At 55.9% G+C, this 24,007-nt stretch overlaps 1 protein-coding gene across 8 annotated transcripts in view; it reads right to left on the bottom strand.

The window, feature by feature from the left end:
• ZFR2 (zinc finger RNA binding protein 2) overlaps positions 1-24,007 on the bottom strand; it is an 82,782-nt gene that overhangs the window by 24,846 nt on the left and 33,929 nt on the right. For 5 of the 8 annotated variants that reach the window (XR_009209997.1, XR_004252112.1, XM_058428658.1 and 2 more), the window contains exons 2-13: positions 21,618-21,828; positions 20,552-20,666; positions 18,570-18,788; positions 18,214-18,467; positions 14,126-14,308; positions 11,888-12,065; positions 9,928-10,085; positions 8,685-8,804; positions 7,959-8,098; positions 6,591-6,699; positions 5,453-5,643; positions 2,677-2,848 (exon numbers count right to left, since the gene is read on the bottom strand). Coding sequence is in view for 6 of the 8 variants with exons in the window: in XM_058428658.1 (XP_058284641.1) it covers positions 2,677-2,848; positions 5,453-5,643; positions 6,591-6,699; positions 7,959-8,098; positions 8,685-8,804; positions 9,928-10,085; positions 11,888-12,065; positions 14,126-14,308; positions 18,214-18,467; positions 18,570-18,788; positions 20,552-20,666; positions 21,618-21,828 (2,050 nt within the window). In the remaining 2 variants the exon portion in view is untranslated. The remainder of the gene's footprint in view (positions 1-2,676; positions 2,849-5,452; positions 5,644-6,590; positions 6,700-7,958; positions 8,099-8,684; positions 8,805-9,927; positions 10,086-11,887; positions 12,066-14,125; positions 14,309-18,213; positions 18,468-18,569; positions 18,789-20,551; positions 20,667-21,617; positions 21,829-24,007) is intronic. The other 3 variants (XM_032176359.2, XM_058428657.1, XM_032176360.2) reach the window with 3 other exon arrangements.

The following is a 24,007-nucleotide window of genomic DNA, read 5'->3' as shown; positions in this document are numbered from 1 at the left end:
CCTTACTGCAGCCCAGATTCATGTGTAAATCAGCCAGCACGTGGTTGGTGTGTGTAAGTTAATCCTGTCAGGCCTCCCACACTTGCTGCCTGGGTGCCAGGCCCTGTGCCCCATGTCTGGAACCTCCAAGTGACCAAGACACAGCTACAGCCCTCCAGGAGTGCACACATATAGAGATATGTACAGACAACAGATCCTGTGATGCAAGGAGCCTCCATATGTAAAGAACACCTGTAATTCAATAACAAGAAGACCAGCAATCCAATAAAAAATTGGTGAGTGAAATAACAGATACCTGGCAGAAAAAGAAACACAAATGGCCGTTTTTACACAATGACACACATTACCCCATAGTCAGGGAGGAGTAAATTAAAACCATAATGAGATGCCACCATTTCCCGTGAGAAGGACATAGCTCAAGAGGTCTTTGTCGCAGTCTGGTCTTCCTGTCCGTGGTCATCACCCTCCATGTGGCCTGTGCTCACACCTGAGCCTGGCCTCCCACCTGAAACGCACCTCTCTCCCCAGCCTCCACCCCTTCCCTTCTCAGGGCCTCCCTGATGCAAGGCAGTCCCCAGGGGGCTCCGCTGACATTACTGGGGTGGATGTTGCCAGTTTCCCCACAGCCTTAGCCATTCTCATGGGGCTCAGTTATTGTCTTTGCCACCAGGCTGCAAGTTTTCCAGAAAGCAGGGGCTGTATCTGTCATGTTGTGGCCACTGTCATGTTGTACGTGTGCAGGAAATGTGAGATGCAATCATTGAAGTCAGAGCATGTCACTCCCCTGCTCAAAACCCTCCAGCCTCCCCACTTCCCTGAGAATGCAATCCTACCTCCTAGTATGGCCTTCAGGCCTGGCTTGATCCAGGTTCCCCCTTATTCCCCCATGCCCACCCCTCCTTGCTCTGGGCCTCCTGCTTTTCGGCCTCTGCAGGTGCTGGTCCTTCTATGGGGAACACTGTCTCCCTGACCAGGCACTGCACATCCACTGGGCACCCAGTGCCCACTGGAAAAGTCACAAGAGTAAGGCTGAGTTTTCCCAGGGATGGTGACAGATGCTCAGGAAGAAGGAACGATTCTGGGGACCGATTTTTCATTTTTCTTTTTTTTTTTTTTTTTTTAAAGACCGAGTCTTACTCTGTGGCCCAGGCTGGAGTGCAGTGGCGCTATCACCGCTCACTGCAACCTCTGCCTCCAGGGCTCAAATGGTGCCCCTGCCTCAGCCTCCTGAGTAGCCGGGATTACAGGCGCCCACTACCATGCCCGGCTACTTTTTGTATTTTTAGTAGAGACGGGGGTTTTACTATGATGGCCAGGCTGGTCTCGAACTCCTGACCTCAGGTGATCCACCCGCCCTGGCCTCCCAAAGTGTTGGGATTACAGGCGTGAGCTACCACGCCCGGCCCTATTTTTCTTTTTAAACCTAAGATGATCAATGTAAATTCTTCAATGTGAGAAGAGTACATGAAAATTCTCTAGAGGGAAAAAATTCAGTTGACATCTCACAGCCCTAAAATTGAAATTGGGTTTTTGCTTTTCTTACAGATTCCTAGTCTTCATCGCTGCGAATGTTTCCTGTGCAGCTTTCATCATCATTTACTCTTTTTGAATTTCTTTTGAGACTGAGTTTTGCTCTGTTGCCCGGGCTGGAGTGCAGTAGTGAATCACAGCTCACTGCAGCCTCGAACTCTTGGGCTCAAGGGATTCTCCCGCTTTAGCTCCCTGAGTAGCTGGGACCACCGGTACATGCCGCCATCCTCAGCTAAATTTTTTTTTTTTTTTTTGAGACGGAGTCTCGCTCTGTCGCCCAGGCTGGAGTGCAGTGGCGCAATCTCGGCTCACTGCAAGCTCCGCCTCCCGGGTTCACGCCATTCTCCCGCCTCAGCCTCTCCGAGTAGCTGGGACTACAGGCGCCCGCCACCATGCCCGGCTAATTTTTTTTTTGTATTTTTAGTAGAGACGGGGTTTCACCGTGGTCTCGAACTCCTGACCTCGTGATCCGCCCGCCTCGGCCTCCCAAAGTGCTGGGATTACAAGCGTGAGCCACCGCGCCCGGCCCATGCTCAGCTAATTTTTAAGTTTTTTGCAGATACAGGTGCTCACTATGTTGCCCAGGCTGGTCTCAAACTCCTGGACTCAAGTGATCCTCCTGCCTCAGCCTCTCAAAGTGCTGGGATTTCAGGCATGAGCCACCATGCCTGGCTAACAAACTGGTTGGTTTCTAACAGCGATGCTTCTTCTTGTATCTTTTTTTTTTTTTTTTTTTGAGACCCAGTCTCGCTCTGTTGCCCAGGCTGGAGTGCAGCAGCGCAATCTCAGCTCAGTGCAACCTCTGCCTCCGGGGTTCAAGTGATTCTCCCACTTCAGCCTCCCACATAGCTGGAATTACAGGCACATGTCACCAGGCCTGGCTAATTTCTGTATTTTTAGTAGAGACAGTGTTTCACCACGTTGGCCAGGCTGGTTTCAAACTCCTGACCTCAAGCGATTCACCTGCCTCAGCCTCCCTAAGTGCTGGGATTACGGACGTGAGCCACTGCGCCTGGCTTAATGCTTCTTGTATCTTAAAGTTGTGTAGTAACAAAGGTCCCCTGCCATCTAGGAGCTCAAGGGGCTGCGGGGAGAGGGCTGGCAGCCAGATGCCAGAAGCAGCGATGAGCGGGGCCCTGACCTTACCTGGAGCTGCCGGGGCAGCTGCTGGACAATCCTCCGCAGCAGGCTGTGCGTGGGCTTCTCGGAGCAGAGCAGAGCGAGGCGCACGTTCCTGTCCCCACGCAGGAGGAGGCCTTTCGCCAGGATGCCTACCCGCATGACGCCTTTCAGGACCCGAGTCTGCGGGGCAACGCTGCTGTGGGGACAAAGCCACAGACGTGCGCCATCAGCGGAGAGACGCGGGGTACCCCGGCTGCCTCGCTCCTGAGCTACGGGGACCCTGCAAGTTGCAGAGCCTCTCTGTGCCTCAGCATCCTCATCCATGAAATGGGACCAGGCCACTCTGTCGGAGGCGCTTGCGGGATGAAATGAGACACTATGAGATCCATCTTGGAGGTGCTGCCACCGGGCATGCCTCGGAGTAGCCAGGACGAGTGGCCAAACCCACATTTTCCTTCCTCGTGAGCAAACGCTAAGCCCCAGGCCCGCCCCGCGAGGTCTGATGGCTCCAGCGTTCACAGACTCTGTCACCCTGTTGTTTCGGCTCCACGTGGGTTCCAGAGAGGACAGAAAGCAAGGCTGCTTTCTGCCCTTGCTTCACGGGGGTTAAGAAAATTCACAAACCTAGGCCGGGCATGGTGGCTCATGCCTGTAATCCCAGCACTTTGGGAGGCCGAGGTGGGCAGATCACTTGAGGTCAGGAGTTTGAGACCAGCCTGACCAACATGGCGAAAACCTACCTCTACTAAAAATATAAGAATTAGCCGGGCATGGTGGCGGGTGCCTGTAATCTCAGCTACTCAGGAGGCTGAGGCAGGAGAATCGCTTGAACCCAGGAGATGGAGGTTGCAGTGAGCCGTGATTGTGTCACTGAACTCCAGCCTGAGAGACAGAGCAAGACTCCATCTCGAAATAATAATAATAATATAATTAGCTGGGTGTGGTGGTACATTCCTGTAGTTCCAGTACTTGGAAGGCTGAGGCAGGAGAATCACTTGAACCTGGGAGGCAGAGGTTGCTGTGAGCCAAGACTGCACCACTGCACTCCAGCCTGGGCAACAGAGCGAGACTCAGTCTTAAAAAAAAAAAAAAAAAAAAAGTAGAGGGCAGGTTCCTGGGCACTCTGTATTGGGACACTTTGCAACCCACAGGTGCGAGGCTCAGATTTCCTATATGGAGCCAGTACTCTGTGCTCCAGCAAAAGGAAGGCCTCAGGCCGAGCGGATTAGCCAGACCCAAAAGGCCACACGGTTTTGCAACCCCATTTCTGTGAACTGTCCAGCGCAGGCCAATCCACAGAGACAGGGCGGGCACACGTGGGTGCACGAAACAAAATGAGGAGTTTGCTTAAATGGGACAGAGTTTCTGTTTGGGAAGATGAGACAGCTCTGGAGATGGACAGGGGTGTTGTTTGCACGTGTGAACGTGTTTCATGCCCCTGAACTGTGCACTTAGACAGGTTAAAATACTCAGTGTTGTGTGATGTGGATTTTACCACAATAGAAAAGCATTCAAAGAGGAAAGTGAACCTGTAATCCCAGCACTTTGGGAGGCCGAGGTGGGAGGATCGCTTGAGCCCAGGAGTTCAAGACCAGCCTGGCCAACATAACAAGACTCTGCCTCCAATTTTTTTTTTTTTTTTTTTTTTGAGACGGAGTCTGGCTCTGTCGCCCAGGCTGGAGTGCAGTGGTGCAATCTCGGCTCACTGCAAGCTCTGCCTCCTGGGTTCACACCATTCTCCTGCCTCAGCCTCTCCGAGTAGCTGGGACTACAGGCGTCTGCCACCACGCCCGGCTAATTTTTTTTATTTTTTAGTAGAGACGGGGTTTCACCGTGGTCTCGATCTCCTGACCTCGTGATCCGCCCGCCTCGGCCTCCCAAAGTGCTGGGATTACAAGCGTGAGCCACGGCGCCTGGCCCAAAATTTTTTTTAATTAGTCAGGGGTGGTGGTGGCACCTCTGGTCCCAGCTACTCGGGAGGCTGAGGTGGGAGGATCACTTGAGCCCAGGAGTTCAAGACCAGCCTGGCCAACATAGCGAGACCCCTCATTGCTATAAAAAGTTAACAATTAGCTGGGTGTGGTACTGGGCGCCTGCAGTCCCAGCTACTCGGGAGGCTGAGGTGGGAGGACAGCTTGAGCCCGGGGGTCTGAGGGTCAGTGAGCTCTGATCGCCGCCATTGCACTCCAGCCTGGGTAACAGAGTGAGATCTGTTTCTTAAAAAACAAAACAAAACAAAAAACAACAACAAAAAACAGCAGCTGCCAGAGCAGGAAGGACTTTGAAAAAAGGTAACTCCTGCTCAGATGAGTTAACTCCATGGCAATTACTTAGACGACGCAGGGACTTTCTCGCTTCCTAAGAATCACAGGGGTTTGGAGCTGATTCACACGGGCGCTCGGTGACATGAACTACTCTGATTACTCAATTACTCCCCGAGGCAGAGAAGTCCGTCAGAATCACGCTCAGCTTCTCCTTTTGCCGATGAGGAAACTGAGGTTTACGGAGACCGTCAATCCCTCGTGAACTGTTTTTAGATGCGCCTTCAATAGCAAAAGGGAACGCTAAGGCATTAGAACAGCAGGGATCACCCGCTGCAAACCAGCCTCGTTCGGCGCCGAGAAGCTCCAGCTCTGAGACCTGGGGAACTAACTTCCCGCTCCTGGGGCGGGAAAGCTGCCGCGGGCCACCGAGGGCTCCAGGCCCATCAGAGCTGGGGCTTCCTGCCTGGTCTCGTCCCAAGGAGCTGACCTGTGTCCTGGCTGAGAGCCGGGCCCTGGGGAACGGGATCTCCAATGACCTGTGCTTGTCGCCCTCTTCCTCTCGGCGGCCCTGGTCCTCCTCGGCCAGCGTGTCGGACACCAGCTTGAGGGCCCGCTCTGCATGGGACACGGCCCTCTGCACGGCCAGGAGCTCCTGCTCTGTGGGGTAGATGGTGGCATGCTTGCACATGACGTGCCGGTCGTCGCTGGACGCCGGCCGCCGCCCAGGCTGTGGGGAGAGGACACACGTGTCAAGGGTGGGCTGTGGGGTTCCTTGGGGAGTGCTGGGCAGGTGGGCAGGTGGGGGCAGGTGGCCACGGCCAGCCGGGTTACGAGGCAGCAGCGTGGCCAGGTGAGAATCCAGTGCACACAGAGAGTCCCGGGGTGGGGAACAGGGAGGTACCTTGGGCTGCCCCCGATGGCTGCAGGGAGCTCGGGTCTGAGCGAAGGAATGGGGGGCGCCTCCGCCATCTTCAGCCATATTCTTAAATTTCCAGACCAGAGGCTTTTGAGTCATCCTGAGAACCCCTTTCTCACAGCAAGGTGCAAATCCGAGGTTCCCACTGAGGCCGGGTGCGGCGGCTCACGCCTATAATCCCAGCACTCAGGGAGGCCGAGGTGAGCGGATCACCTGAGGTCAGTTCAGACCAGCCTGGCCAACGCGGTGAAAACCCCGTCTCTACTAAAAATACAAGAGAGCCGGGCGTGGTGGTGGGCGCCCATAGTCCCAGCTACTCAGGAGGCTGAGGCATGAGAATCGCTTAAACCTGGGAGGCAGAGGTTGCAGTGAGCCAAGATTGCACCATTACACTCCAGCCTGGGCGACAGAGTGAGACTCTGTCTCAAAAAAAAAAAAGGTTCCCATTGAACCTGGGGGCTCAGGCCGTGGGGACAGGTGCTTCTGAGAAGAGACAGTGGTAGCTGCAGAGGCACGAGGCTCCCCAAAGGAGGCGACCACCCGCGGCTCCAGGAAGCAGAAGGGATCTCTGTGGCCCAGTGGTAGGGGCTAGGGTGTTGGGGCTCCCATCTGTGGAGTGAGGGGGCCTGGGCCGTGGAGCCCCATCCCCTGAGTACCATGTGGGCGTTGGGGGGAGGTCGGGTCCTCCTAAGGAGGTGTCCGCTGCTCCGGGAGGCGTGAGGTCGCACGCGTTTGCACACAGAGGAAGCTGTACCTACCTGGAGTGGGGCGCTGGCGGGTGGCTCTGGCCTGCCCATGAGCAGAGGCTGGGCCCAGTCAGGCGGTGCGTGGGGCGGCACGTCCTGGGGTGGCTCCTCCTCCAGCCGCCTGCGGGACCGAGACGGGACAGAGCATGGTCAGGCCAGCAGTGGCCCTGAGCTGGGGGCACGTCAGAAACACTGGGGCCTCGTGCTCCCAGCAAGGAAAGCAGGGCCGAAGCTCTTGCTGGGGCTCCGCTACACTGCATGGGCGCCTGCTGTATGCACAGAAGACTGAGGCTGGGAAGGCCGGTGTGGGGGGCAGCCAAAGATACCCCTTAGGCAAACGAGGCCCAGCCCAGGCAGCCGCAGCCTTCAGGAAGTCCTGGTCCCCTTCCCAATGGAGACCTGCTGCTGCTGGATACACCAGAGTCAGATGTTACATCAGAAAATGCTCTGGGATGGACACAGGGGACACTGGGATCAGGGGGACACAGGGGACTCCAGGGGTTGGGGACACAGGGGACACTGGGAATGAGGGGACACTAGGGGATCAGGGGGACACCAGGAGTCAGGGGACACAGGGGACACCAGGGGTCAGGGAACACAGAGGCATCAGGGGTCAGGGGGTCGCAGGGCACACGAATGATTGGGGGACACCAGGGGTCAGGAGAACACAGGGGACTCCAGGGGTCAGGGGTCACAAGGCACACCAGAGGTCGGGGACACAGGGGACACAAAGGTCAGGAGACACAGAGGACACCAGGCATCAGGGTACACAGGGACACTAGGGGTCAGGGGACGCAGGGGACACCAGAGGTCGGGGACACAGGGGACACAAAGGTCAGGGGACAAAGAGGATGCCAGGGGTCAAGGGGACCCAGGGGATACCGGGGGTAAGGGGTCACAGAGGACACCAGGGGTCAGGATACACAGGGACACCAGGGGTCAGGGGGACCCAGGGGACACCGGGGATCAGGGGGACACAGGCGACACCAGGGGTAAGGGGTCATGGAGGACACGAGGGATCAGGGTACACAGGGACACTAGAGGTCAGGGGACACAGGGGACACCAGGGGTCAGAGGGACACAGGTCACAAGGTGCCTCTGCAGCCGTGCGGTCCAGTGAGTTGGCAGCAGTGTCCCTGCATCTACGGAGGCCCTGGCGCCCACATGTCAGGTCTGCACGCCACTGTGCCCTTGCCCGTCTGCTCTGGAACCCTCTCACGCTCCCACACCAGGACATGCCCACTGCCCGGGCACCCGTCTCCCCCACTGCCTGAGAGCTCACACGGAGGAGCTCCATCATCTGCAGCGGTGGGCATCTGGTTCCATGCTGGACCTGCCCTCCCTCGCCAGGCCCCCTTGCCAAGACCCGTAGCCGGGCACCTCCTCTCTGCGTGCCAGCGCCGCAGCTGCTCCAGCCTCTCCTCCGCGAGGCGCCGCTGCTTCCTCATCCGCTCCTCCAGGAGCTTCTGAGCCCGGCTGCTGGGCTCTGTGGCAATGGGAAGGTCCGGGTTCACTTTCTTCTGGAAAGCAGAGGCAAGGCTCTGAGAGTAGGGACCTTGCCTTAGACAGGGATGCCAGGAGGGTCTTGGGGTACAGGGAGAGGCCCAGAGACTAGAACAGTTGGGCTGAAAAATCTCCCAAAGCCTTTTTTTTTTTTTTTTTTTTTTTTTTCTCTTGTCTCCCAGGCTGGAATGCAATGGTGTGACCTTGGCTCACTGCAACCTCTGCCTCCCGGGTTCAAGCGACTCTCCTGCCTCAGCCTCCCGAGTAGCTGGGATTACAGGTGCGCACCACCACACCTGGCTAATTTTTGTATTTTTAGTAAAGATTTCACTATGTTGGCCAGGCTGGTCTCGAACTCCTGATCTCAAATGATCCGCCCACCTTGGCCTCCCAAAGTGCTGGGATGACAGATGTAAGCCACCGCGCCCGGCCCAAGATACACTTTTGAGACGTGGACCAAGACGTTGAAAACACAGAAAATCACCCCACCCTCTAAGTTCGTCAGATCAAACGGGCGGAAGAGGCCCGACCAGAGGCCTCCCAGCGCCCGCCGGGCCCAAGCACACCCCGGATGGGTGCCGGGGCTCCCCCTGCTGGACGCACCCGGTACTGCAGCCGGTGCCGCCGCCCCCTCACGTGCAGGTCCTTGGCGTTAAGGTCGTTGAAACTGCACTCGCACAGCTTGCAGTGGAAGCGAAGCACTCGCCCTTCTTCGCTGCACACCTGAGACACAAAACAGGCGCCCTCGCTGCGCACCTGAGACACGGAACAGGCGCCCTTGCTGCACACCTGAGACACGGAACAGCCGCACGCCCACCAGGCACGAGGAGGGGTAGGATGTGAGATGCTACCGATGCCAGGTCGCGGCGGAGCCTTCCTCCTTGCTGGTCATTTTATTTATGTATGTCTTTTTAGAGACAGGGTCTTGCTGTGTCACCCAGGCTGGAGTGGAGTACAGTGACTCGATCTTGGCTCACTGCAGCCTCAAACTCCTGGGCTCAAGCGATCCTCCCACCTCAGCCTCCCAAGTAGCTGGGACCACAGGCACGTGCCACCATGGGAGGCTGGAGGATTGCTTGAGCTCAAGAGTTCAAGACCAGCCTGGTCAACATAGCGAGCCCCCCCCCCCCCGCTGCCATCTCTACAAAAAAATAAAAAATAAAAAAATTAGCTGGGAGTGGTGGCTCACGCCTGTAGTCTCAGCTACTCAGGAGATTGAGGTGGGAGGATTGATTGAGCCCAGAAGTTTGAGGTTGCAGTGAGCCATGATGGCACCACTGCACTCCAGCCTCGGTGACAGAGCAAGATGCTGTCTCTTAAAAGAATCCCAGGCCTACAGGCAAGGCAGAGGGAACCCAGCCCTGCCCCTCTGGCGCACGCAAGGCCAACCAGGGTCTGAACTGCCGCTGGCCTGGGAGCTGGCAGACCTGGCCCAGGACCTCGGCTCCACTGCTCACCAGCCTGACCTTGGCAGGTCCCAGGGTCCCGCAGGCCCAGGAAAGGGGCTGGACGGAAGGGCCTCCAACCTCCCGGGGAGCTTTCTACTGCCCAGAGCCCTTCCACCTTCCAGACAGACGGCTCCATGGGGCCCCCTGTTGGGAATGCCTCGGCCTGTCTCTGGCCCTGACGGGGCCATATTCATTTCCTGGTGATACCGAAATCTGGCACCCAAAGTGTCAAGCGGGTCTGCACGGGGTTTTGTTCCATGGAGGTCTGGCCTGTGCAGCTCAGGAACGGGGATGGGTCTGTAAATCTCGCTGGGAGAAGCCGGGTGAGGTCTCGAAGCCTGACCCATGGGAAGGTCCTTCTCTGACCGGAGCACCAGGGCTTGACAGCCTCGACTTACCTCCTCCACATATTCCGGGCCCACCGGCTGCGCATCAGAGCAGCCCAGGGGAGCTTCCTCTGAGCCTCCTTGGGTAGGTGCTCCCGGATCCTCTAATTTGGGTCGGGCTGGTTTCCCCCACTGGGGTCTGCAGCCTGCTGCTTGCGGCTCAGGAGGCCCTGAGGGGAAAAACCACGTCACTTATACCCTGTTCCAGGAGAAAGCACTTCGGCTGCAGACCCGCCAGGCGGCATGGGGTGGAGAGCCACCCAGACCCCAGGCTGTGCCATCCCCCTCCCTCCTGTGATGTCAGGGGGAATGGCCCCGGGCAGCGACCTCACTCTCCCTTTCATGCCTGCGTGTGACCCAGCCGAGAAACCGAGGCCAATTTCAATCCGTCCGGGGAGAAGCCCTGGTTTTAGGTCCTCGATTGAGGAACCCACCGACAGCGCAAAATCCACAGTTAATAGACCATGAAGTATCAGGCGGACCAAGGCTCGCACTTAACCTACCCCCATTAGGCAAAATTATGGAGCCTCGGGGGAGACAAATATCTTTGTTATCAGAATGACTTGATGGTTTGATCTTCAAAATCATGTTGCTATTCAAGAGTCAAGGCTGCTGAGGCTAAAAATAAAATGTGGCTCCCTGGGCCCCTGCCCACACACAGCACGGTGGTCCAGGGCGGAGACTCTCAGACAGACCCGGGTTCCAATTCCACCTCCACCGTTTACGGCTTTTCCATCTACACATTGGGACTGGTGGCAACATTGACTTAAATGAGCCGTGGGCTGGGCACAGTCGCTCATGCCTGTAAACCCAGTGCTGTGGGAGGCCGAGGCGGGAGGATCACTTAAGCCCAGGAGTTTCCGACCAGCCTGAGCAACATAGCAGAACCCCGTCTCTACAAAAACAATACAAAAAGGAGTGGGATGTGGTGGTGCACACCTGTAGTCCCAGCTACTCAGGAGGCCGAAGCGGGAGGATCGCTTGAGCCCAGGAGGTGGAGGCTGCAGTGAGCTATGATCGCACCTCTGCACTCCAGCTCGAGTGACACAGTGAGACTGTCTCAAAAGCAAAACAAAACAAACCACGAGAAAAGAGTTGTCCTGGAGGTAAAGTGAAGCAATGCACACAAAGCAGTGAGCAGATGTCTGGCATTTAATCCTAGTTAACGCTGCTCACCTCTGACAGCTGGGGCTTTGCACGCAGGGAAGGTAGGGTCACAGGTGGAGGGGCGCGAGGATTCCACCTTCCTTTCCTGGTACCCACATAACTCTGATTCTGAGCCCAGTTTGTTCACTGTGAGCACCAGGGCGTGCAGGGGAGCACAGTGGAGGTGGCAGCCCAGGGAACCCTGTAGGGGCAGGGTGAGGGCTTCCAGAGAACCCCAGCACCTGGCACCAGGCCAGATTCTACGGGAAGATCACATGCCTGTGATCCCAGCACTTTGGAATGCCGAGGCTGGTGGATCACTGGAGGTCAGGAGTTTGAGACCAGCCTGGCCAACATGGTGAAACCCCGTCTCCACGAAAAATACAAAAATTAGCCGGGCGTGGTGGCGGGCCCCTGTAGTCCCAGCTACTCGGGAGGCTGAGGCAGGAGAATTGCTCGAACCTGGGAGGTGGAGGTTGCAGAGCTGAGATCGCACCACTGCACTCCAGCCCGGATGACAGAGCAAGACTCCATCTCAAACCAAAACAAAACAAAAAAAACTCTACAGGAAGAAATGGCAGTACCGTTTTATTGGTTCTGCCAGCACTCTCTGGAAATAGTCTCAAAGGGTCTCCAAGGTTCAGGGCGGTGTGGGCCAGTGGGAGGCCATCTTGCTCTGCTGGAACAAGGGAGAGACGGCACCAGCCCCTCACCACCCCCGGGAAGACATGACGAAAATCGACTGGATGGTAGATTTTCTCACGAAACTTTCACTAGACGGCCAGGGCTCCGGTGGGTGCGCGAACACGCACGCAGACACACGTACCCTCGCGTGAGGCCTTCGAGGCCACGGGTCTCTTGGCCAGTGCTGGCCTGTTCGAGGCACACACGCCGGGGCCGGTGGGGGATGTGGGCTTGGCCTCCACCCCGGCGGGGCTCTCTGTGGCCGGTGCAGGCTCGAGGGTGGGAATGGGCTTCCCCAGTTTGGCGTGCAGCTTGAAGACCTGCAACAGACAGAGCAGGGCTCCTGTGTGAGGGCCGCTCCCAGCCTGATGGCCTTTTTCAAGAGGCAGGAAGGGCTTCCACGGGCGTGCAGCGGGAGTGTGGGCGGGCCGGTCCCAGGGACCCCCCTCTCTTCTCTCCTCCTGCTCGCTGGTATCACCCACTCCAGAAGGCCCTTCCCAGGTGGCCTCCTGCCTTGCACACGTGCTTGTGACTTCTCTAGCACGGTGACACTCCTCTAGTGTGTGAGCACATGGCTCACCAGCTCACACGGATGCTCGTCCTCCTCCTCCACCACGTGGGCTGCCAGGTGGGGCCATTTCTCAGCCTCCCAAGCCCCAGCCTAGTGCCCCCTGACTGCCCGGGACTCAGCGTGTGTGGATGGATGGTGGGTGTGCACGTGTCCCTGGACGGACACCCACGTTCTGCACGCATGTGTGCACGTGGTCATGTCCGTATTCTGGCCGTGCCCCATTCTCAGCACCACCAGGTGCAAGGTGCTTCTGGCAAAGGTTCTGTGTGCACAGGGCCGCTGTGTGTGTGCTGGGGACCATCTCAGATACACTTGCCAGCTCTGTCTCTGACACGCGCTGCACAAGACCTGCCCTGTACCCCGCAACCCCACAATGGGCAGCAGGGCCTGCCTGACCCCCAGACCAAGCCCCAGCCTGTGGGGGTGACACCTGCAGCTCTGCCCCACCAGCTCCTAGCTCTCCGGTCCCCAGGCCAGTGAGTCTCCTTCCCCCGTTTCTCTGCCCCGCTCCTTCCCTCCTCCATGCCTCCCTGCTCATTCCTCTTTCCCCCATGGGTTCACGCAGGCCCTCAGCAAGCTGTCCTGAGCCGAGCCAGGGAATGAGGCCCTGGATGAGCCTCCAGGCAGCTGGGGGAGAAAAGCCAGGTCCTCAGCCAGGCCTCCCAGGGTGGCTCAGCCCGACAGCCCGGGCTACAGCACAAGCCAGCTGTCCCCTCCCTGCTCTTGGGTGGGGACACCATCCCCTCCCCGCCGAACATGACGAAACCCAGGCTTTTTTTTTTTTTTTTTTTTTTTGCGACAGAGCCTTGCTCTGTCGCCCAGGCTGGAGTGCGGTGGTGAAATCTCAGCTTACTGCAACCTCCACCTACTGGGTTCAAGCAATTCTCCTGCCTCAGCCTCCTGAGTAGCTGGGATTACAGGCACGCACCCCCACACCGGGCTAATTTTTGTATTTTTTAGTAGAGACGGGGTTTCACCATGTTGGCCAGGCTGGTCTCAGACTCCCGACCTCACGTGATCCACTCCTCGGCCTCCCAAAGTGCAGGGATTACAGGCGTGAGCCACCGTGCCCAGCCTAACCCAGGCCTTTTTAAGGCTGCAGGAGAACAGTGATATTACAGCAGGGAGTGTAAGGAGCAAGACCTCAAAGGGAACACAGCTTTGGATCTCATCACAGGGCAAGCCCTGTCTGTCACCACGCCTGAATGCCAAACTTTCTTGGAAGTCCGGGTGTGAGTGTCTCGACCACTTCATGTTTTTGTGCAATGAGCAGGAACCCATTTTATAAGTGGAAAGGAGTCCGGGTGCAAAGGCTCACGCCTGTAATCCCGGCACTTTGGGAGGCTGAGGCGGGCAGATCACTTGAGGTCAGGAATTCGAGACCAGCCTGGCCAACATGGTGAAACCCTGTCTCTACTGAAAACACAAAAATTAGCCGGGTGCGGTGGCGGGTGCCTGTAATCCCAGCTACTCGAGAGGCTGAGGCATGAGAATTGCTTGAACCCAGGAGGCAGAGGTTTCAGTGAGCCGAGATCGCGCCACTGCATTCCAGCCTTGGGGACAGAATGAGACTTTGTCTCAATTAAAAAAAAGAATAAAATGAAAACTAAAATAAAATAACTGGAAAGGAGTTTGGATCCTTGAAGATGAGGACGCATGGGCCTGGGCGGCTGGCCCTTGGGCGCGCTCCACTTGGGGAGGCTTCTCCGGGCGCCCTCTGATCTCCCGGGGTACCCAGGTGGGTCCCAAGTGCTGACCTGGAGGCTTCCTCCCCAGGGGTGACAGAGCCTGGGCCAGGCGGGGCCCTACCTTCTGGTGCTTAGCTCCCTGGATGTGGGCCGCGTAGGCATCCACCCCGGTGCAGGACACGGCACACAGGTCGCAATGCAGCTGCGCCTGCACTCCGCGCGGGCTCCCGTTGGGCTGCATGCCTGTCTTCTGGGCCGCCTCCTTCTTTCTGTGCTTCTGCCCTCCCAGATGTTCCCGGTAGGTCTGCGGCGAGGGGTGAGAAGCAGCCTGGGTGGGGGTTTGCATACTGGCCACTGCCCCTTCCCCTGCAGGCCCCCGGCTTAGCGCGCGGGAACTCGGCAGTAACAGAGGCCCACTGTCCCCAACCCTCCATCCCCTGGTGCCACGGAGGTTCAGGTGTCCCTTTATTTTTCTTATTTTTATTTTTTGAGACGGAGTCTCGCTCTGTTGCCCAGGCTGGAGTGCAGTGGCGTGATCTCAGCTCACTGCAACCTCCGCCTCCTGGGCGCAAGCAATTCTCCAGCCTCAGCCTCCTAAGTAGCTGGGACTACAGGCAGGTGCCACCACACCCGGCTAATTTTTGTATTTTCAGTAGAGACGGGGTTTCACTCTGTTGGCCAAGCTGGTCTCGAACTGACCTCAAGTATCCACCTGCTTTGGCCTTCCAAAGTGCTGGGATGACAGGAGTGCACCACCACGCCCAGCCTATCTTCTTACTATAGACTTCTCAATTTTTTTTTTTTTTTTTTTTTGTGAGACACGGTCTCACTCTGTCGCCCAGGCTGGAGTGCAGTGGCACCATCTCAGCTCACTGCAACCTCCACCTCCTGGATTCAAGTGATTCTCCCGCCTCAGCCTCCCAAGTAGCTGGGACTACAGGTGCACACCACCACGAGTAGCTAATTCAAGTGTCCCTTTATGAAGCCTACGTAACAAACCCACAGGCTCAGACTGCTGGACATAAGCCTTCTTCCTTCTTCTGGAATTCAAGGAGCTTCTTAGGAAAGCATGCTCCATGAATCGCATGTTCCTTTCGGGGACTGCCGTATACAGAAAATTCTGACTTCAGAATTCAACCTCGGAAACCAAGCAAGGGCACCTGCTGCCCGAAGGATAGTCATGTACACTTCCGTCTTAGGAAACTGCTAATAGACACAGGGGCTCCACCCGGGGGAAGCCACCGTGAGTCACAGGCCTACGCATCCGGTACTACTAGGCCCAAAATATCTGATTGTGTCTGGGGAAGCGACAGCCAAGCCCTTAGGCAGAATCCTGGGTGTGCTGCTTAAAATCCTGAAATGAAGCCGGCCACGGACAAGACGTGGCAGGTGGGCCACGAAACCAACACGCCCTGACAATGCCAAGAATGAACATTCTGCAGACTGAAAAATGCCCCTGAAAATACTGGGGCACGGTGGGCACTACCCCCTCACCTGCAGGCCCCCCGCTTAGCGCACAGGAACTCAGTGACATTGGCTAGTCTTAGGGAAGAAAAATAGTATGTGGGAGAGGCATACATTTTACTGTATGCATGCTCCCTGGAACTTAGGAATCTTTTTTTTTTTTTTTGAGATGGAGTCTCGCTCTGTCGCCCAGGCTGGAGTGCAGTGGCATGATCTCAGCTCACTGCAGCCTCTGCCTCCCAGGTTCATGCCATTCTTCTGCCTCGGCCTCCCAAGTAGCTGGGATTACAGGTGCCCACCACCATGCCTGGCTTATTTATTTATTTATTTTTTGAGATGGAGTCTTGCTGTGTCACCCAGGCTGAAGTGCAGTGGCGCGATCTCGGCTCACTGCAAGCTCCGCCTCCCAGGTTCACGCCATTCTCCTGCCTCAGCCTCCCCAGTAGCTGGGACTACAGGCATCCGCCACCATGCCTGGCTAATTTTTGTATTTTTAGTAGAGACGGGGTTTCACTACGTTGGCCAGGCTGGTGTTGAACTCCTGACCTCAGGCGATCCTCCCGCCTCAGCCTCCCAAAGTGCTGGGATTACAGGCGTGAGCTACCATGCACGGCCTGGAATTTAGCAATCTTGAACCTCATAAATATATTACCTACCCAATAGAATAAATACACATCCCTGTGCACACATACTAACTTAGAAAGAGACTGCCTGTGGAATAGAGAAGACTCTGGAAGGATACCCACCAAGATGCTACCACTAAATCATTTCAGGGTGGAGGGATTATGGGGGATTATAGGTAGGTTGTGTGTGTGTGTGTGTGTGTGTGTGTTGTTGTTGTTGTTGTTGTTTTCTGGGGGGTTTGGTTTGTTTGTTTGTTTGTTTGTGAGACAAAGGGTCTCACCCTGTCGCCCAGGCTAGGGTGCAGTAGTGTGATCATAGCTCACTGCAGCCTCGGACTCCTGGGCTCAAATGATCTTCCCACCTCAGCCTTCAAAGTGGCCAGGACTATAGGTGCATACCACCATGCCCAGCTAATTTTTAAATTTTTTTTTTAGAGACAGGGTTTCACCCATGTTGCCCAGGCTGGTCTCGAACTCCTGGGCTCAAGCGATCTACCGGCTTCAGCCTCCCAAGGTGCTGGGATTACAAGCATGAGCCACCGCGCCCGGCCAACAGGCTGTCTTTGTGCACTTTGGGCGTATACTGTAGTAATTAGCCACGTGGACTTCAACACATCTTGGTTTCATTTATGCCTGGGTCACTAAAACTGACTCTGAGTTCCTCAAAGTACTGACCCTTTCTGAGCCCCTGGGATTTTATCTGCCACACAGAGATGGTAGCCACAAGGCAGATATAAGGATTAAATAACCCACACGGGCCTGGCGCAGGGACTCAGCTTGTCATCCTGGCACTATGGGAGGCTGAGGCAGAAGAATTCCTTGAGCTTAGGAGTTCGAGACCAGCCTGGGCAACATAGTGAGACCCTGTATCTACAAAAAAAAATTTTTTTTAAAATAGCCAGGCATGGTGGTGTGCACCTGTAATCCCAGCTACTCAGGAGGCTGAGGTAGGAGGATGGCCTGGGTCCAGGAGTTCGAGACTGGCCTGGGCAACATAGTGACACCCCATCTCTATTGAAAATAAAAAAAATTAGCCGGGCCTGGTAGTTCGTACCTGTCTCAGCTACTTGGAAGGCTGAGGGGAGGATCACTTGAACCCAGGAGGTGGAGGCTGTAGTGAGCTGTGATTGCACAACTGCACTCTAGCCTGAGCAACAGAGCGAGACTTTGTCTCCAAAAGAAACTCTAACTTCTATCTGAGCACTCTGCAAAGAAGGCCAGGGTCTCTCCCAGCATGAGACGCAGTGGAGACCTGCTGGGGGAAAGAGTCCGAGACACGGAAAGGGTGGCCTGGGGCGGGAGACGTCCTGAGTAGGGCCCAGCCCCCCATCCCCCGCTAGGTCAGGGGTCCTGATACGGTGTCCTGAGCCTTCTCACACCTCTCCAGAGTGTGCGATTGCAGACTCCGTGTCTCTCCGCGGTCCAGAGCTTTCTTTCAGAGTATTAAAAACAAAAGACGATCAGGGTGTGTGTTTTGCAAAGATAGAGCTCTAGGGTCTAATTATCTTTCCAGGAAATGAGCCCACGATCTCAGCCGGGTGATTTGCAAGCTTTAACATCTCAAGCTCGTGTGTTTGGTAAAGAGTCTTTCATGTGTGTCCCAAACAAGCACTGCCACGCACAAGTACACATGCACACACACACGGGCGCATGCACACACTTACACATGCAGGCATACATGTGCACACATGCACGCACACATACACGCACACTCACGTTTGCACACACATGCACACATATACACGCATACACTCACACTTGCACATACACATACACACCCTTGCACTCACACTTGCACACACACGCTTGCACACACAGGCACATGCAGGCACACATACATGCAGGCACACATACATGCACGCACACATACATGCACACTCACGTTTGCACACACATGCACACATATACACATGCATAAACACACACATACACACTCACACTTGCACACACACACACACAAGCACTTGCACACACAGGCACATGCATACATCATGCAAGTTTAACACCAGACCTTCTTTCAGCAGGCAGCGACCCTGACCACCCCACCGGTGCCCATATTCGGGTTCAGACGTTGGGGACAGAGAGGTCCCTGGGGCCTGCCCATGGCAGGAGGGCGACTGACCTGGGGGCCAGCACAGCTGATCTTGCAGATGTCGCAATAGTGGAGCTGGAGCTGCCTGGGCCCGGCCTTGGTTCTCGGCAGCTTGCTGGGAAGCGGTGGCTTCGAGTCGGCCCTGGGGCTGCTTCCTGAGCCCACAGGCATGGGCGGCGGGGGCAGCTGCTGAGGGGGTCCCGGGGGAGGCGGGGGCTGCGCTGGAGGATAGAAAGGGCTGGTGGCGGAGCACACCGACGCGTCATAGCTCGGGTAGCTTGGTGCTGAGGAGCAGAGAAAACAATGAGTCGGGGGAGATGCTGATTCCACTGAGTTGAAGCAGGGGCCGATGGGCTGACCGCCTGGGCAAGGAACGCTGGTCTTACCCGTGTAGGCGGTGCGGGTGGGATTGTAGGAGGGTGGGGGGTAGGAGGTCACGATGGACTCCGAGGACTCGGGCTGGACACCTGTCGCCGTGGGGTAGGTGTATCCCGAGGACAAGGCGCTTGCTGGCTGTCCGGCCTCCACTATGGGCGCCTGCTGTTGGGGCTGAGTGTGGCTGTGACCGCCATGGGGGCTGGGCTGCCCGCAGGCCTCTTGGGTCCCTAGGGGACAGGCACAGGCCCTCTGCAGAGCCAACCCCCACCCCACTGTCCCTCACCTGCAGATGGGCCCCAGACTCAACTGGCTGGAACACGCTAGATGCTTAAGCCAGGACCAGAGGCCAGAGCCTTGGGCCGGGTCCTGGCAACGACTCGCAGGTGACCTTGTGCCCACCTCTCCTTTCCAGAGCCTGGCTTCTCTCTCCTGCCATGGGGGAGGAGGGCTGTGGGTGCCCTAGATGAGCTCCTCTGCATCTCCGGCTCCATCACCCACAGAGCTCACCGCCTGCCACCCCGGGAAAGCTTCCTTGGAAAAAATGTGAGCTGCATTTTCGGTTCTCACTTTCCCTCATTCACAGGCCCACACACCTGGCAGAGATCCCAGGGCCCATCTGAGCAGCCAGCCCTGAGGCTCACCTGCAAATCTAGGATGTTTTTATTATCATTATTATTATTATTATTATTGTTGTTGTTGAGTCGGAGTCTCACTTTGTCACCAGGTTGGAGTGCAGTGGCGCAATCTCAGCTCACTGCAACCTCCACCTCCCAGGTTCAAGTGATTCTCCTGCCTCAGCCTCCCGAATAGCTGGGATCACAAGCATGCGCCACCATGCCCGGCTAATTTTTCTATTTTTAGTAGAGATGGGGTTTCACCATGTTGGCCAGGATGGTCTCGAACTGCTGACCTCATGATCTGCCTACCTCAGCCTCCCAAAGTGCTGGGATTACAGGTGTGAGCCACTGCACCCAGCCTTTTTTTTTTTTTTTTTTTAGAAACAGGGTCTTGCTTTGCTGCCCAAGCTGGAGTGCAGTGGTGCCATCACAGCTCACTGCAGCTCAGTTCCTGGGCTCAGGCGAACCTCCTACCTCAACCTCCTGGGTAGCTGGGACTATAGGTGCACACCACCACGCCTGGCTAATTTTTCTGCATTTTTTGTAGAGATGGGGTCTTACTATGTTGCCCAGGCTGGTCTCAAACTCCTAGGCTCAAGCAATTCTCCCACTTTGGGCCTCCTAAAGTGTTGGGATTACAGGCATGAGCCACCGTGCCCAGCCTCTAGGATGGTTAAGATGTAACTTTCACGGGGTGTAGTGGCTCACGCCTGTAATCCCAGCACTTTGGGAGGCCGAGACAGGAGGATCACCTGATGTCAGGAGTTCGAAACCAGCCTGGCTAACATGGTGAAACCCTGTTTCTACTAAAAATATAAAAAATCAGCCAGGCATGGTGGTGCGTGCCTGTAGTCCCAGCTGCTTGGGAGGCTGAGGCAGGAGGATCATTTGAACCCAGGAGGCAGAGGGTGCAGTGAGCTGAGATCGCACCACTGCACTCCAGCCTGGGCAACAGAGCAAGACTCCATCTCAAAAAAAAAAAAGATGTAACTTTCAGGCTGGGCGCGGTGGCTCATGCCTGTAATCCCAGCACTTTGGGAGGCCGAGGCGGGCGGATCACAAGGTTAGGAGATTGAGACCATCCTGGCTAGTACCGTGAAACCCCGTCTCTACTAAAAATACAAAAAATTAGCCGGACGTGGTTGCAGGCGCCTGTAGTCCCAGCTACTCGGGAGGCTGAGGCAGGAGAATGGCGTGAACCCAATAGGCGGAGTTTGCAGTGAGCCGAGATCGCACCACTGCACTCCAGCCTGGGCAACAGAGCGAGACTCTGTCTAAAAAAAAAAAAAAAAAAAAAAGTAACTTTCCCAAGGTTTTCCTGTGCTGCGGGGAATGTCTCCTCATTCCCAGCCCCAACCCTGCAGATAGCTCACCTGGCTGGCAGGAGTCTGTGGCTGTCATGTGCCCAGGCTGGAGGGCAGGAGGCTGGAAGTACGGCCTGTCCTCATAGCTCCTGGCAGCTGCTGACTGTCCATAGCTGTAACTGTCCTATGTGGGGGTTTCGGCAGGAGAGCAGCTGAGGCGGCAGGTGCGATGGGCCCTGGCCACACTGCACTCTGCACTTAGTCCTTTCCCGCAACGCTGGCCCCTAAACATCTGCCCAGGACCAGGCCCTGGCCCGGGGGCAGGGGGCAGGGGATGTGGCTGACACAGCAGCTCTCATGGAGCCGACCCAAATTTCCAAGAGTCCAACTGCGATTTACGAGAGGATGCTCAGTGCAGCAGGAGAGGGTGGGTTTGCAGGGAGAGGCCCCTAAGGCCTTGGCCAGGAAATGGAGAGGGGAGGAAGAGGGTGGGGTCAGGTGGGTGCTGAGCTTGGGTGACAGGGTGGCCTCTGATGCCATTGACTGACATAATCTGGGCACGAGGTGTGGGTGGCAGGGCTGGGGAGTTGGAGCATGGTCACGGGTGACATCTTTGCGACACCAAGCGGGAACACAGCGGCTGGATCTGCAGCCTGAATGCCTCGGTTGGGAAGGTGGGGTCGTCAGGACCCAGGTGTGCCCCACACACCAGACTCCCTCTTAGAAAGGTAGGAACCCGGAGCGTGGGGAAGGTGGGGTGAGTCCTGGTCTCTCTGGGGCCAGGTGGCTGAGGCCATCTGCCCTGGCCAGGGAGGGGTCCTCCAACCCAGGCAACCCTCCTCCTCCTTCATAGTCACTGCTGAGGCTGGGACAAAGCTCTGTGCGCCGTCACCGTCCCCACTGCCCCGACGTGGAGGTACGCATGCAGCCTGTCCCTGACAGCAGTGGATTCTTTCGGAAGCGACTCTGCCCTGATTTCTCCCCACTGCAGATACGCAATGCCAGCAGAAGGGTCCCGAAGGAAGGATCATGGTTAAGAGGGCTGGGAGGAGTAGCTGCGGGGAGCCCACCGCTCTCACCTATGCAAGGCGACCCACGTTTCCCGGCAACGCTGGTCAAAGAAAGGACTGGATACCTGGTAGGTAGCCATGGTGGTGGCCGTGGGGACGGGTTCCTGGGGTCGGCTGCCGTAGGTGAAGTCCTGGCCGGAGTGGGGCTGGTATCCACCGTACCCTGCCGGGGCAGCTGGGGGAAAGGCCGGGTTCGTGGCAGGGTCCATCCCAGGAGTGGGCTGTGCGGTATAGCTGGCCCCCACAGTGGGCAGGGGAAGGGTCGGAGGCTGGGCACTAGAACCACAAACACACCCCAAGTTCCATGGGGTTAGAGCGAGTTCTCAGGTGCACTGAGTTGATGGTGTCAGTTCCAGCCACCACCGGACCTGAGCTGCCCTGCTTGGTGGAGACCCTCCTAGGAGCCCGGGCACGGCTGGAAGCACTTTCCACAAATTAACACCGTCTCACAACAACGCTGTAATGCTGGGACTATCATTGCACCCAATTTACAGATGAAGAAACTGAGGCACTGTCAGTGGCAGAGGTGGGACTCGAACCCATCTGAGTTCCGCTTTGCAAATGATCTACTTGTGTGGCAGGGCTTTTTCTCCACGTCAAGATTCTTCAAAGAAAATTGAACTTTTTTTTTTTTTAACAGATTTTATTCTGCCAAGGATGGGTCATGGCACGACTCACTCGCCTCAAAATCCCCCCAGTTCCACCATTCTCCTGGGCTTACACCCTCCCAATAGTGGATACCGCACACCAGTAATTTTTTTTTTTTCTATAGAGACAGGTTTCACCGTTTAACCAGGATGTCTCAATCTCTGACCTCGAGATCCCCGCCTCAGTCTCCCATTATGTGCTCCACCAGCCGCAGAAAATTGAATTTAATGGTGGCTCACGCCTGTAATCTCAGCACTTTGGGAGGCCGAGGCGGGAGGATTGCTTGAGCTCAGGAGTTTGAGACCAGCCTGGACAACACAGTGAGACCTTGTCTCCACTAAAATTTAAAAAAAAACAAAAACAATTAACAAGTGTGCTAGTACACGCCTGTAGTGCCAGCTACTCAGGAGGCTGAGGTGGGAGGATGGCTTGAGCCCAGGAAGTAGAGGCTGCAGTGAGCTATGATCTCACCACTGCACTCCAGCCTGAGCAACAAAGACTCTGTCTCAAAACAAACAAAACAAAAAACAGTACAGCTGTCCCTCAGTATCTGCAAGGGTTGAGTTCCAGGACCCCCTCAGATGCCAAAATCCATGGATGCTTGAGTCCCTGACATAAAACGATATAGTGTTTGCATATAACCTAAACGTATCATCGCATACACTGTAAATCATCTCTGGATTACTTACGATACCTAATACAATGTGAGCACTATGCCAATGGCGGTTACATTGCATTGTTGAGGGAACAATGAGAAGGAAAAACCCCATACATGTTCAGTACAGATGCATCATTTTTCCAAATATTTTCCATCCTTGGCTGGATGAAACCATGGATGCAGCGCCCATGAATGCGGAGGGCCAACCGTACTTTCTCTTTAAAAAAAATTGTGAAACCCCGTCTCTACTAAAAATACAAAAAATTAGCCGGGCGTGGTAGCCGGGCGTGGTGGCGGGCGCCTGTAGTCCCAGCTCCTCGGAGAGGCTGAGGCAGGAGAATGGCGTGAACCCGGGAGGCGGAGCTTGCAGTGAGCCGAGATTGCGCCACTGCACTCCAGCCTGGGCGACAGAGACTCCGTCTCAAAAAAAAAAAAAACAAAAAAAACAAAAAAAACAAAAAAAAAATTTTTTTTTGAGAAAGGGTCTCGCTCTGCCACCCAGGCTGAAGTTCAGTGCTACGATCACAGCCCACTGCAGCCTCAACTTCCCAAGCTCAAGCAACCCTGCCTCAGCCTCTGAGTAGCTGAGAACACAAGTGTGCCACCCTGCCCAGCTAATTCTTTAAAAAATTTTGGTAGAGGTGGGGTCTCACTATGTTGCCCAGGCTCCGACTGTATTTTTTTTAACAGAACAAGTCAGTGCACCTGAGTATTAAAATAATTACTTTAGTTAGCACTAAACTAAGAACTCTTCACTAAAAAGAATGAGTCTCTGTAGGGTTTGCGTAGTGCCGAGGCCTTTGTCCACGGGCCTCATTGACGCTTCAGGGGAGGTACGGCACCATTGCTCCCCACAGTCCAGATGAGAAAACCGCCAAGGAGGATCAGGGGCTCACGTCAAGTGCAGGGGCGGGTTCAGACCCAGATCTTTCTGACCCCAGTGCCCCTTGCTCGGCTAAATATCAGCCACCCAGTAGACAGCTCGGGAGTCTAAAAGCCCATTTGCCAGGGAAAAGTATCAGTAAAGGTTTTAGCCCAATACCACTATGGGTATATATTAAAAAGTGAACCTCCTACCCCATAGGGGAAGGAACAAGGTGTGAGGGTCACTTTGGGAAAAATGGATTAGAAGGCAAAGAGGCTCTATAC

This window comes from Hylobates moloch, unplaced genomic scaffold, assembly GCF_009828535.3.
Source record: "Hylobates moloch isolate HMO894 unplaced genomic scaffold, HMol_V3 SCAFFOLD_15, whole genome shotgun sequence".
In the NCBI taxonomy this organism is placed as follows: Eukaryota; Metazoa; Chordata; class Mammalia; order Primates; family Hylobatidae; genus Hylobates; species Hylobates moloch.
The sequence above is the reverse complement of the archived record's forward strand: the minus strand, read 5'-3'. Positions and strand labels throughout refer to the sequence as shown.